General features: G+C 55.5%; 3 protein-coding genes across 3 annotated transcripts; all 3 read left to right on the top strand.

Annotated features, from left to right (window-relative positions):
* Positions 1-543: 543 nt before the first annotated feature.
* LPMP_352660 (cyclin-e binding protein 1-like protein) lies at positions 544-2,703 on the top strand (the record flags this gene model as incomplete). Its single annotated transcript, XM_010704901.1, has 1 exon — positions 544-2,703. The coding sequence occupies one exon, from the start codon at positions 544-546 to the stop codon at positions 2,701-2,703; it is 2,160 nt and encodes a 719-aa protein (XP_010703203.1).
* A 1,373-nt stretch (positions 2,704-4,076) lies between these two features.
* LPMP_352650 (membrane-bound acid phosphatase 2, putative) lies at positions 4,077-5,813 on the top strand (the record flags this gene model as incomplete). Its single annotated transcript, XM_010704900.1, has 1 exon — positions 4,077-5,813. The coding sequence occupies one exon, from the start codon at positions 4,077-4,079 to the stop codon at positions 5,811-5,813; it is 1,737 nt and encodes a 578-aa protein (XP_010703202.1).
* A 3,178-nt stretch (positions 5,814-8,991) lies between these two features.
* Positions 8,992-12,045, top strand: LPMP_352640 (multifunctional cyclin-dependent kinase pho85-like protein; the record flags this gene model as incomplete). Its single annotated transcript, XM_010704899.1, has 1 exon — positions 8,992-12,045. One exon carries the CDS (start codon positions 8,992-8,994, stop codon positions 12,043-12,045), a length of 3,054 nt encoding a protein of 1,017 aa, XP_010703201.1.
* Between the last annotated feature and the right edge of the window lie 1,367 nt (positions 12,046-13,412).

Below are 13,412 nucleotides of genomic sequence, written 5' to 3'. Positions count from 1 at the left end.
AAACGGAGAGTTCAAAATATGCACGTCACTGCCCTTCAAGCACGGAGGTTGGCGAAATAACGCTGGCCAGCAGCTGAGGGTCTGTGGACCGGGCTCTTCTGTTGTTATATAGTGGACAACATTGGCTTCGCAGGTGCACCATTTTCGAGTCCTCAGGGCCAAGCTTTCCTTTTTTTTTCTTCCTGCGAAGTGTACATATTGCTACCAGCACACTGGCCATTTGCATCCACACCTCCAGCGCGCGTTGGTTGTTGCAGGGCTGCTTGTCGTCTTGAGCGACCTTGTCTCCCTCTTCTTCAGTCCATCAGATCCATGTTGTCTTGCTTCTCCCTCTTTTACACCCCCGAATGCACACACGTACGCATGTCCGACAAGCTCTCATACGAAAGGTGCGACGAACCGATAGGTGTGTTGTGGAGGTAGGGAAGAGCGATTGCCCACAAGAGCCTGCTACTCGTTGCTTCCTTCCCCCCACGCACGTTTGTTGTGGATTGTTCTCTTCTTTTATTCGGCACTTGAATCACAAGACACGCTGCTTGGGTCATGTTCTCCGTTCTACCGACAGTGGCTGCTGCGCCGACGGAGGCGACCCTGCGCTCGCTTGCCGGCTTTGCCAAGTCCGTTGCGGATGCTTTGCGTCCGTTCTTGGAGGTATCATCATCACCCGCAGCCCCGGTGATGCCACCGTGCACGATTAAGAAGGTAGTGTCCTGCAAAACTGTCTACTCCGCCTTGCTCCGTAGTGATGGCGTGCTGCTACTTCTCTCAAATCCTGCTGCCAACGGAGCTGCCAGCGGCGCACACGTCTCTGTGCTGGAGAGTGGCGGTGAGGTTGTTGTTGATGTTGCAGCGGGGGCGTCGCATATTGTGTACTGCACTGCCTCCGGCGCTGCTTACAGCTGTGGCTACGACAACACGTACGGGCAGCTTGGGGACGGCTCTGTGTGGTCGTCCGACGATGCCTCTGACGGCCCTGTTGAGAAGCAGAACATTGACGGCGTGAGGGCACCAGTGCTGAGCGCACCCAGGCGGATTGACAGATTCGGAGAGGATACGCTGGAGGACAGCGCGCACGGCAATCGCTGTAGCAGCGAGGACAAAGATGCGTCGCTGGGAAGTATGGTGAATTGCCGAGTGGCTATCGACTTGGCGCCCCTACCGTTATCCCTCGCTTCCTGCACCCGATCACCGGCTGCGACTGCAAAGGGCACGTCGGCTGGCGTCGTGGGTGCTTCGTGGCGGCGCGTCCCGCTTCCAGCTGACCGATGCATTGCACAGGTTGCGTGCGGGGCCCACCACACGCTGCTGCTCACCCAATCTGGTCGCTGCGTGTACGCGTGTGGCACAGGCGAGCATGGGCAGCTTGGTGGATTGCGTCCGGTGCTTGTGCAGCCCACCTTTCGCGCTATTCCACTGCTGTTCGGGATGCATATGGCGCAGGTGGCTGCCGCAGATGCCCATAGCTTTGTGCTGCTTCGCAATGGGTTACTTTACGCCTTTGGGGACAACACGTGTGGTCAGTTGGGTGTGGGACACACGAGGCGTATCAACCGTCCCACCTCGGTTCCACTGATTTACAGAGAAGGACAGGAGGCATCTGGGGCGCACGACCGCACCACAGCGACCACGAAGGGTCGCCGACAGCTAGACGCGAAGGCCTACGCGACGTTACGGGCGCCCTACGCCTCTACGGAGAGCACCTACTACCCCTTGCGAGTACCACGTCTGCAAGCCGATCCGAATCCTCGTGTCCTAACCGGCGACAAGGACCGTGACAACGGTGCAGCCTTCGCCGAAGCAACCAAGCACAGTGACCAGTACCATGAGTTCGAGGTGGCAGGCTTAAGCGTTAGGGTAGTGCGTGTCTATTGCTGTGTCTCGTGGACGCTACTGGAGACGACGAACCCTGGCGTGTGGCTTTCGTGCGGAACCCCACTGACGCGTGGCGTGAATCAGACTGATGTGGTCACGGCGACCGCGCGCATAGATGGGTGCGGGATGCTGGGTCGACCGCTTCTGCGCAACAAAGTCGAAGCCTATGTCTTTCAACCTGTTCACTGGACTGAGGCCCTGCTCAAGATGCGGCCGCACGTTGACACAGCCACTGCTGCCTTCGCCGCACCACTGGGATCGGTGCGAACTGAGCCTCAGTTTTTCACTGCCGGCCCCTTCGACAGCACTGAGGAGGGCACTACTGATTCGGTGCAGCTCCCGGTCATACAGGCAAACCGCTGCCCACCGTTTTCCACCTCAGATGAAGGAAACTCTTCTCCGTGCATCCCCGTAGTCACCACTGCAGCGGCTGCGGGGTGTTGTAGCACCGTCGACAGTCGACTGAGCCACACCGTGCCGAGCTTGTGTTGCCCAACCAAGGATATAGAAAAGGGAATCTTGCGCGTCAGCGACACTATTGTCAGTGCGTACCCAACATCGTTGCTCATGGCTCTCTTGAACGCTAATGCCGGAGACGTAGCTCGTGATGGTATTGTCACTAGCATGCTCATCCAGAGCGGGAGCCCAGCAGTTGCGGCGTTGGAGGTGCGGACGGACAATTTCTCTGGTGTGCGCACGGTGATGGGAAGTCCTGCCCCTGCTAGCCTGGGTGGGCCGCTGTCTGCGGGGTCAAGCGGGACCTCCGTGTTGCATGTGCGCTCCACTCATGGAGTTGTCATACCACTGCCCTCCTATGTCCTTGTGATGTAGCGTTTTCAGGCTGTCGATGCATTCCTGAGATTCCACACGTTTCCATGTGTGTGTGTGTGTGGTGGGGGGGGCGAGTGAGAGCGAAAGGGCGGTGGCCAGTGCACGTACGTGCGTATGTCTGCACATACGGTGCCGTCCTCACACGCGATGTAAACCAGCCAGACAAAAACAAGCGCATGTATATCCGTTACTGAGTATTTTGTTCATCCCTTGATTGTCTTGCTCTGGGGGAGGAGGAGGGGGGGAGGCACAGAGGAAGGGAGATCAACAGGGCCAGCGATGGTGTAGTGCATCTTCTTTGTTGTCCTCTTCTCCCTTTTTTTTAGTTTCTTTTTTGTTTGGATCGCGACTCGAACGTATGCACGTGTGTGCGTGTGCCTCACCCATTTGAAGGATGAGGGCGTCGTTGCTGCTGTGCCTCTCCAAGGCACAAAACTCAGAGCAAACAAATATATGCCATCTCAAAAAGGAAAGGCTGTCACTGGCTGGTTTCTAGTCGTTGAGCCTGGAAGCGATACCCCTGACGCTGCCTCTATTAACAAGTGCTGCAATGCGACTGCGAGGAGAGGGGGGGGGGGCGACTGCTGTCTCTGCTCTCCGTTGCATACGTCACTAGTGAGCCCCAATGCAAAGTGGCGGCGTCCATTTTGACCTATGGGAGAAGCGACCACTGCGTGCGGCACGTGATTCTCCTTCTTGCGTTACAGTGCGAGAAAAGGCTACATGACCCAAAGGCGTGCGGCATCGACCTCTCGTCACACCGCATCCCCCGTATTTCTGTTCACTGAGAGTAGAGAAGCGCAAGAGAGAGAGAGAGAGGATGTCGCTGCTCTCTCTCTCTTAACTGTGTGCGCATAAATGCCCAACTCTAAGTCTCTCTACTTTCTCTTGTCACTACGCTTATGTTTTTCCCCCTTTCCCCACTGTACCCCGCTGCGCTGTTCACTATGTCCGTTGCCTCACTTCTCCCCTTTTCGCTCACTTACTCACGCTCATATCCAAACCGTACCAACGCACTTGGCGTGGCTCTGTCCACACCAACTGCATCTGAAACTCACTCTCTGTTTTGCTTCGCCCCTGAAACGATACAGCAGCAGTAGTTGGCTGCGTCCACCTCCATCTCTGCATTTTTCTCCACTCCCCCCGAGTCTTTGGCCCCCCCCTCCCCCCTTCTTGCCCTCTTGCCATCCTCCCTTTTCCTTGTTTTCTTGTATTTCCCTCCAGGTTTCTGTTGTCTGTGAGTCTGTGCTGGAGTGGCGACACCTCTCTCTACCTTTCCGCCATATCGCTTATTCGCTGTGGGAGGGTACACCCACAGCTTCGCATGGACATCACACTCAAACCTTTTCCACTCACGACTGCAGGTATTCGCGATGGCTTGTTTTGCCCGACTCGGCCTGGCAACTGTTCTGGCGGCGGCGCTGATTGCGTGCGCCATCTCTAGTGTCTACGCACAGAGCGCCATCAACAACGACAGCGCCGTAGCAGCGGAGGACATCCTGAAGGTGCTCCAGGTGCAGGTGCTACATCGCCACGGTGCCCGTTCCGGCCTGCCGCGCGAAAACACGACGAAGATTTGCACGGAGTCGCCGTGTGGGTACCTTTCGTGGGCGGGTGTTGAGATGCTGCTCAAAGTTGGCGGTTTTCTGCGATCCCGCTACAACTCCGATCCATCCGTGGTGAGCTCGCCGATGTTCGAGTCGCCGAACTACAACCTGGATGTGGCTTACAGCCGCTCCACCGATGTCCTGCGTACCCTGCAGAGCGCCGAGGCCTTCCTGCGCGGCTTCTTCCCCAATATGGACAGCCTCTACGCTGCTATTCACACCGTGCCGGAGTCGGCGGATGTACTGCTGAACAGCAACACGCAACCGTGGCTCAAGTTTTTCTACTCCAACAACAAGCGGCTTCTCCGAGAGGTATGCAACCCGAGGACAGATGAGCTTTTCCCCGACTGGAGGGAGATTACAAAGATTGGGGCAGAGATCTACCAGGAAGGGTTCTGCAGCGACTACGAGACTCGCTCCGACTGCGCGCGCACGCTCTTTGATATTGGTGCCGCGAAGAAGGCCATTGGCGAGCTGTCCCAGTACCCGCTGCTGGAGGCGAACTTCGAGAAGCTGAAGAGCATCACGACTGTCCTGTTCGACTACGAGTACCACTACAACCACAGCGACCCGCTCATGTTCAAGCAAGGCGGCCGCGGCCAGCCGTTCGCTCAGCAGATGGTGACGAACATGGAAGGCGTGATGGCGGGATCGAACACGTACAGGCTCATGCACTACAGCGCTCACGACACCTCGCTGGGCCCAGTGTGGGGTACGCTCGGTGACCGCACCCCGGATGGTATGATGCCGCCTTTTGCCCAGGTCCTTGTGGCGGAGCTGCTGCAGAACACGACGACCGGCGCGCACTATGTTCGCATCCTGCGCGGCTGCCCTGGTCAGAGCCCTGACACGAAATTCGACTTTGCGTGGAATTCAGAGTGGCAGATGCAGTGCATGGACGCCCTCGGCATCGCCTACAAGGCGAAGGAGAACATTTGCCCGTTCGCCGACTTCAAGCGGTTCGTGAAGTGGTCGGAGCCGGCAGATGTGCGCGGCTACTGCTACCTTGACCAGGCCTCTATCGACATCGCGAACTGCCCCTCGGAAACGGTCGTCTACGGCACCCCCTCCAGTGTCCTGGTCCCCAGCACGTGCCAGTTCTACCGCTCAGCGTGCCCGCAGTTCGCTTGCGGGATGGGTTACACCCTTAACAGCGTGAGTATGCAGTGCGTCTGCTCCAAAGGCAGCTGCCTGGACTCGAACACGACCTCAGGCGGTACGACCGGCAGAGAGAGCTACGCCGGTGCCGCCGTGAACACCGACGAGAAGATAGTTACGCTGCGCGACTCCAACGGCCTCAGCGCCGGCGCTGTCGCGAGCGTGTCACTGGCAACCTTCTGCGTAGGAGCCATCATCGCCGCCGCAGCCACGGCCGCAGTATGCATGCACACAACGCGACGCTGGCACTATCAGTGTATGCACATGAGGTCGGCAGTGACGGAGAGAAATCAGCTCCGTGCTGAGCGGGAGGAGCCGACGAAGAACTTGGTGGAAGTCATCTAGGCGTGAGAAGAAGCCAATGAGGGTTCAGCCGGACCGGTGGCGACGGAATCAGGACCTCTTTTTGACGCTTCTCTGAGCGTCTTCCCTGCACCTGCGCGTACTCGACCGCGAGCATGCGCGTGTGGGGTGGGCGGCGGTGCGTGTGGCTGCCGACTGTGTTTTACTTTTTGCTTCGTTTTCTTTAGTTTGGTTGACACTTCTCTCCTTCATGCATGTATTTTGTGGCTTCTTTTCGTTCCCCACCCTCTTCTGTTTGTCTTTTTATTGTCACTGTGGCTCACTCTGTGTTGTCGCAGTTTCTGTGCATCTCCCACTGTTCTCACGCGCGCGCGTATGCACCTCCCTCGCTTCCTCTCCATTTCCTTGCTTTTTTTCTCTTACCTATTCAGTTTGCTCCTTCACGTAAACTTCTGCAGGTTTGAAGAGCCGGAAAGAGGCAGGCGGCGTGATTTGCCTTGGGGGAGGTGAAAGTGCTCTACAGCGCTGCGTGGCACCGGAAGGCGTGAGGGAGAGGAGGTAATGTGCGACAGATGAGTGCCAAACGTGGGGGGGGGGAACGTAATTTTTTTTCTATTTTCCTATATATTTTTTTCTCACCTCTGAGTGCCCGCTGTGCAGCGTTTCTTGGAAGAGCTTCCTTTTTATTAATTTTTGCTTATATTGTTGACTACACGCCCATCACAGCAGCTCTCAATCCCCTTCCTTCCTCTCTTCATGGCTTTCCCTCCTCCACAGTCGTCACTCTGCCTAAGATCAGGAGTGTTCATTCATGTGTACAGAGGAAGGGAGGAGAGGGCGGGCTAGCGCGTTATGGGTTTCAATCGCAGGGTAGTGCGGGCCAGTTCTCGTCGCTCTCCTTCTCTCGAATATACGCGTGAGTTTGTGTGTGTGTGTGTGCCTCCCCTGCGTTCATTTCTTTTTTCGTTCGTGCGTGTGCGTGAGGTGCGCCTATGGACCGTTGATCATTTTCTCTATTTTTCTGACTTGAACGGGGCGAAGGGTTTCTGGGGGAGTGAGTGGGGAGGTGGAGAAGGAGATGCAGACGGTCTCACCACGCCATTGGAGACTATCAGAGAAAAAAAAGTAGCGGCACTCCTGTCACTGGATCGTGCGTGTGTACGGAAGTCTCTGTCTTCCCCCTTCGGCGTACCAGCTGCACCAGCGTTGCTGTTTCCCTTTTTCTTTCTTTTCCTCTTCTCCTTTTTCTCCGCCTTTCCTCATCGAACAACTGAGGCGAAGTTGTCGATTAACACTTTAAGCCTCTTTTTTTCTCGTTTCGGTTGCTCTTCCTCCCCCTTTAACAGCCTTTTCCCATTTGTTCTCTTCTTACCTATGATGCGCGGATTTCCACTGCCACACGTGCAAACAGTTGGACAAGCAGTGTGTAACCCTCCCCCCACCAAAAAAAAAAAGTGGAAAGGCAAAAAAGCTTCAAGTCACGCATTAGCCAAGTTAGCGTTATTATCTCTATACATGGCCCTCGTACTGACTTAGCATACCCCTCATACAAACACCCCTTCCCATGCGGCGCTGAAACACGCGGTGGAAGGAAGAGAAGATAGTGAAAGAGAAACGCAAGAAAAAGAGAGGTGCACCGTATTCTTCCCCCTTTTTTCCATTGCCAATGTATTCATTCTTGTTTCCACTCTTACGAGCTTCCACACTTATATACATAATCACCATCACCATCGCCTCTTCCCCTTTATTTTTCTTTTCCTCCTTCTCTTCCTATCGATCACAGTAGCGCTGGCAGAGAGACGTATGCAAGCGAATGACAAACCAAACAGAAGGGCGGAGGGGGAGAGAGTCCAAAAAAAGATCGTCGTGCCTTTTTTTTTCGTGCTGTGGTTGTGGTGGCTGTTCCGCTGGTTTCTTCTCTGGCGTTCCTCTCTGTTCTTCCTTGAGCTTTCTCTGTTTCTCTTCTCGTGTCGACCTCTTTGTCAGCTAATCTGGGCCGCTATTCCTCTTTCCCATGGACCTCTCATACAAGGACAATGTGTGCGACTCGCTTCTGCGCTTGTGTAGGAGTGAGATGGTGCGCGCACATTCTTCTCTCTTCTGTCTATTCATCTGTCTACTCTCTTTCAATGGATGCACGCTGTTATGGATCACCTACGCTGACGCAGACCCTGCGCCGCCTTTTTTTTTTCAAATTGCTCTTCTCCCTTTTTCTTCTCAATCTCTCCCGCCCACAGACCCCTCTTGCGCACGCCTGCACACAGACCTACGGGACAAGACAAGGGTACTTTGAAAAGAAGACAATTTGCCCCCCACTCGCTCTTTTTCTCGTGACCTGACCTTTCCATGTGCAAAAGAGTACCACAGAGGAGGGACGTCTGAGGGAGGCGAGCAAGTGCGGTGTGGTACTTCCAGATGGGTCGGCATAGAATGAAAGAGCACCATCGCATCTTTACCTCGTTATATATATATATATATATATATTTCGCTTAGCTCGTCGCTCTCGCGCTTGCGCAGTAAATAAAATGAAACCACAGCGGCTTGGGTGAAGCGAAGGCACTCCTCAGCATTTAGATCGAATCTGAACGAGTTCTGCATCGAAAATGAGAAGAAACAAACAAATAAACAAACAGACAAAAAAAGAACAGCATGAAGGAGAGAGTACCCGCTGCCGCGCACACCTTCTATGTGGCGCCGCGACTCTTAGTGGCAGCGGAACCAGGCACGGCCACTGTCGCCACCCTCCTCTTAGCTCCCCGTCCTTTATGCGGACCCTTTAATTTTGCACAAACTGGGAGGGGGGGGGTGGGGGACGAGAAGGAAGGGTCGTAGGGTAGAGACGGAACTGCTGCTGCTCCCCCTTCCCTTTTCGCTGTGTGTGCTCGCTCGTGATGATGCTAACTTCTTCACCCCCAAACTCTTTCCTGCCGCCATCTTCCTCGCCGTCCTCGAGCACATCTTCTGATTTCTCCAGTCTGACATTGACCGAATCGGAAGGCGTTGTTTTTCCTCCGCTGCTTGCAGTTTTTTCTTTCTTTCAAATCCCTTGCTTTGCTCTTCCCTTTGGTGCACATCACCTTTTCCCCTCTTCCCTCTTTTTCACGTGGCTCCTTCATTTCACTCCCGAGTAACAGCACTTTTCACGGCTCTGCGCTTGCCATTTCCGAGTGCAAGAAACAGCAACACCAACACGAGGAAAGGAAATCGGCGTGTGCTTGCGATGACACTGATGAACGTATGTGTCTACGGCCTCTCCAGCCAGATGCTGGAGGCTTTCTTTGTGCGAGAGTGCGCTCGAAGCGCGCATCCGCTCGTGGCTTCCTCCGCCTCGGAGCTGCGCTTTGGTCTTGTGGCCGCAGGGGAAAGTATGGGGGCATGGGGCATGGCGTGGCCTGTGGCGCTCGAGTGGTGCCAGTGCCAGCGTACCCCATGCATAAACGTTCCTTACCTCTCGTACCACCCCCACCACTGCGAGGGCGGTCGACAGTCTTCCGTGGAGCATTACGTGGCTCAGGTGCGTTTTACAAGTCAGGAGATGAACAGGTTACGTGATCAGCAGTCTGACGCAGAGCACCTTTCCATGCCGTGCCGGCTGGTCATTCTAGAGGAGGCATTCCTTCGCGCATCGTGCGCCCCCGAGTCGAGCATCTGTGTCGCCCCTGGCACTGTGATTGCCGGGGTTGATCAGCGGTACAGCCAGCCTTCCTCTCTCTGCATCACACCATTTGAACCCAAAAAGAATGTGCTCATGGAGTGCGACGGAGAGGCACCACAGTGGCTAGCGGTACTGGATGTGCGTCAGTGCCACGATGGCAGCGACATAGAGGACGGTGATCCGCTTGGTTGCATTGGAAGGAATGGCGCTGCTACAGCGCCCGTCTGCTTCGGTTCCACTGGTGAGCAGTTTGCCTTTCTCTACAACTTGCCTGCGCTGCCGCGACGCACCTTTGCCCCTGTGCTCAAGACGGTATCCTCTGGGATGAATTTTCTGGCATCCGAAGAGGACGCAGACGTTCGCGTCGGCTCACCAAACGGCAGCATCCCACCTTTCTGCGAATGCCTTCCTGACAGTGGTAAGCGTGCAGCCGCCGATACCCCAGGGCCGTTGCTCTCTCTCACCTTCTACGCCAACGATCCTACCCAGCCGTTCGACCAGGCCGCGTGGGAGTCGAGGTTGACGTCGCATCAGAGCGAGGTGATGCGTCGGCGCATGCGCGAGACTACCGACGGAGTTCCGTCGACCACCGTCTGCCACGTCACCGACGTGCGACCGGTTCCGGTGGAGGGCAGCTGCTGGTGTCGCTCTCATCTGCCTATGCCTGTGCCATCGAAGCGGCAGCTACGTCAGGTGCACATGAAGCGTGTGGCTGCGGCCGCGTCAGGCAACGTTGACCAGGACAACTACAGCACAGCGAGCCCGCCAGGGTCTTCAACATCGTCGGTATCCACGATAAGTTCCCCCCACAGTGGCTGCTACCACAGTCACGTGGAGAGCTCACGGCGCTCTGCACGTGATGGGGAAACAAGGCCGTCTGCTGGTTTCCTGGCCAAGGGCTGGTGTGTGCGACCATTGCAGACAATCAAGCCCGTTCTGCCGCTGACGGGCTTAGCGGACAGCAGTGGAAGAGCGCCGCTCATGGCGGCGCGTACGCAGCATGCGTGGACGTGTCTCCTCAACCTTCACGAGCTGGAGGAATTTGCGATCGAGGTGACTGTCAAGGTGCCGTACGTCGCGGATGGCACGGTGCTTTCCCTCCAAGGCAATACCGTACTCTTCTCCGGCATGCTGCATTCCAGCACGAGCGGCACCGTGCTCTTGCCAGTCTACTGCCCTGCGCCCGCGGGTGCGCCGGAAGGCGTCGCGTCGCTGTGGATGAAGCTGTACGTGCAGTACCTGTTGACGTTTCCATTGGAGGGGTGTGGGCAACGCGGGCCGCTGGAGATTGTGCGGTCCCTGGAGTCGCTTGCGTGGCTCACTGTCTCCACCTTGATTGGACACCGCGGGTTGGGCAAGACATACACACGCTCGTCCTCCCCCCGCAGAGGCGCGCCACTCGTCATAAAATGCAGCGAGAACACCATACCATCATTCCAAGCCGCGCACGCCCGCAAGTGCAATATGATCGAGTTTGACGTCATGCTCTCCGAGGACCGCGTGCCGGTTGTGATTCACGACCCGCTGATTGAGCTGATGGCGCTGAAGCGAGAGGGTGTACGGGCGTGTCCGGATAAGGCTGAGTACACATCAGTGCGCGCTGCGGTGCACAGGTTGAACTATACGCGGCTGCGTGGCCTGCATGTGCAGTGCTGCAAGCCCCTTGACCGCGTGTTCGCCACCAAAGACCTGCTGGTACAACATTGGGATACTCTGATAGCGTGGGCGCGCAATTGTCAGCCCAAGCTGCTGAAGGGCTCGTCGTCGTCGCAGAACAGCGTATGCAATTGCAGCTCAGTGCGGACCGTTGAGAGCTCGGTGATGCGAATGGAGGACTTTCCGAACGGTGTGCCGTCGCTCCGGGAAGTGCTGGAGCAGACGCCACCATCTCTGAGCTTCAACATAGAGGTGAAATACCCTTTCCAACCGCTCGTCGACTCGAACCTCTTTCTACAGAGTGACGCGTTCGAGGTGAACGGGTTTGTGGACGAAATCCTGCGAGTCGTCTTTGAATTTTCGGACGACGGGCGCAATATCGTTTTCAGCAGCTTCGACCCCAACGTGTGCCTTGCGCTGGCCCTGAAGCAGAGTCGCTACGATGTCTTCTTCCTCAGTGATACGAAGGAGATGCGTGACTTGAAGGACTACCGTTCCTTCTACGTGGAGGGCGCCATCCAGTTCGCCGCTGCGCAGCACCTCGCGGGTGTTTCGATGAACGCAGGGACGCTTCTCTCACCAGAGGATGAGGTGGTGCTGCCAAATATTCCTGAGGTGCCACTGCACGGTTCGGCCGAACGAGGCCCCGTGATAGCAGATCTGTTCCATGCTGATGATCCGCAGCATGCTCCACCCACCGTGCCGCCGTCCTTCGGTGCGTATGGACGCGCCATGATCGCCGAGATGCATCACCGAAACCTGAAAGTGTGGACGTGGGGCGATATGAACAGCTACCTCTACTTTGCCTACGTGCAGGCGACCAAGATGCGGGTCGATGGTGTAATTGGGGATCGCATGCCCGTGCTCCCCTCTCTAAAACAATGTGGACAACATTCAACCCTCGACATGAAACCTTCAGACGAAGAGCGTGTTGAGATGGAGAAGCTCGGAAGTGATCACTGACAGTGCTCTCCTTTGACTGCCTTCTCTCCACTTTCCTTTGCCAGAGACGTCCATGCGCGTTTCTAATCGCGAAGAGTTCTCCGAGAGGCACATTTCCCAAGACGTGTGTGTGTGTGTGTGTGTAGGGGGGGGGGGAGTGTGTTGGAGGTGAGAAGCCACTTTTTTGTATTGCGTCCCCTTCAGTGCTTTTTGCGCGCGGTCTCTCTCTCTCTCTATTGCACATCTGCGTAGTTCTTCGCTTGCGCATGCTGCACGGTTACAGTTAGTACATAGACGTGATGCCTTACCAACCATTTGGCGTCTGTGCGCGCAGACACGGGCGTGTTCTTATGAGGACACCGCCGTTGGAGCTCAAACCCCTGCTGACATGTGTGCTGAGATATGGAAGGGAAGGGGGTAGACCTTTTTTTTGTTTGCGATCATTGTGCTTTCCTTGCTATGCCTTCACCACCCCAACGTGCTCTTTTTGAACATTAAAGTGCTTCTTTCCGGTTACCCACTTCGTTGCACAGGTGAACCGAAACCCGAAGATACCCACACACAGACGCGCACACAGTAGCTGCAGGGGTCAGAAACCGAAGGTCTAAACAACAAATTAACAGCGGGGTGGGACCAAATGCACACATCGTATGGGTGATGCTCACAGCACACGTGCGAGCAAGGCGCGCTCCCCAGTGACCACTGTCATGCACCCTCATGGTTCTCTTTCTATGCGAAGTCCAGTCACGCCTCTTCTATACGTGCATACGATTCATTATTTTTTTGTTTTATTCCGCCATTTTTTTTTTTATCCGAAACGTTGCGACGAGAATGAATGAGCGAAGGATTGACTGAAGAAGCGATATGATGACGAGGAGTGAGTCAACGTACTCTGCACTATACGAAAGATATGCTTCACCAACCATTTTGCTTGTCGCTCAATTTTTGTTCTACTGATTTCAGATCCAGAGGAATTCAACCACGATGTGCGTTTTACTCTTTCCCCAATCCACCCCTTTGATTACCCGCCACGGCAGGTATCCTTGGATGACGGATAAAAGGAAGACGTGTAGGTCAACCTCTTCGTGCATAGTATTACCCGATGGTGACTTCAACATAGCAAAGTCCTCACGGATAGCCTTGCTAGCGCTAGGTGGTATCGAGAGCGCGAGCGGGGAGGGTGACCAAATCGGTATGCTCTTCCACGGAAATAGGGAACGTGCCTGCTCCGAGGACTTGGGAAGCATGAAGTGGAGTGTGCCCTGACTATCAGTTGAAATCCATTCTGTCTTCCTCTTTTTATTCGTTTTGTGGGTGTATCCACCCTCTTGGCTTCTTTGCCACCTGCGTTCCTGGTGACGGTGGATGGATAGGCCACCTTGGCATGG

The sequence above is a fragment of the Leishmania panamensis genome (assembly GCF_000755165.1).
Source record: "Leishmania panamensis strain MHOM/PA/94/PSC-1 chromosome 35 sequence".
NCBI classification, from domain to species: Eukaryota; Euglenozoa; class Kinetoplastea; order Trypanosomatida; family Trypanosomatidae; genus Leishmania; species Leishmania panamensis.
Note: the sequence above shows the minus strand (reverse complement) of the source record. Positions and strands in the feature narration are given on the sequence as shown.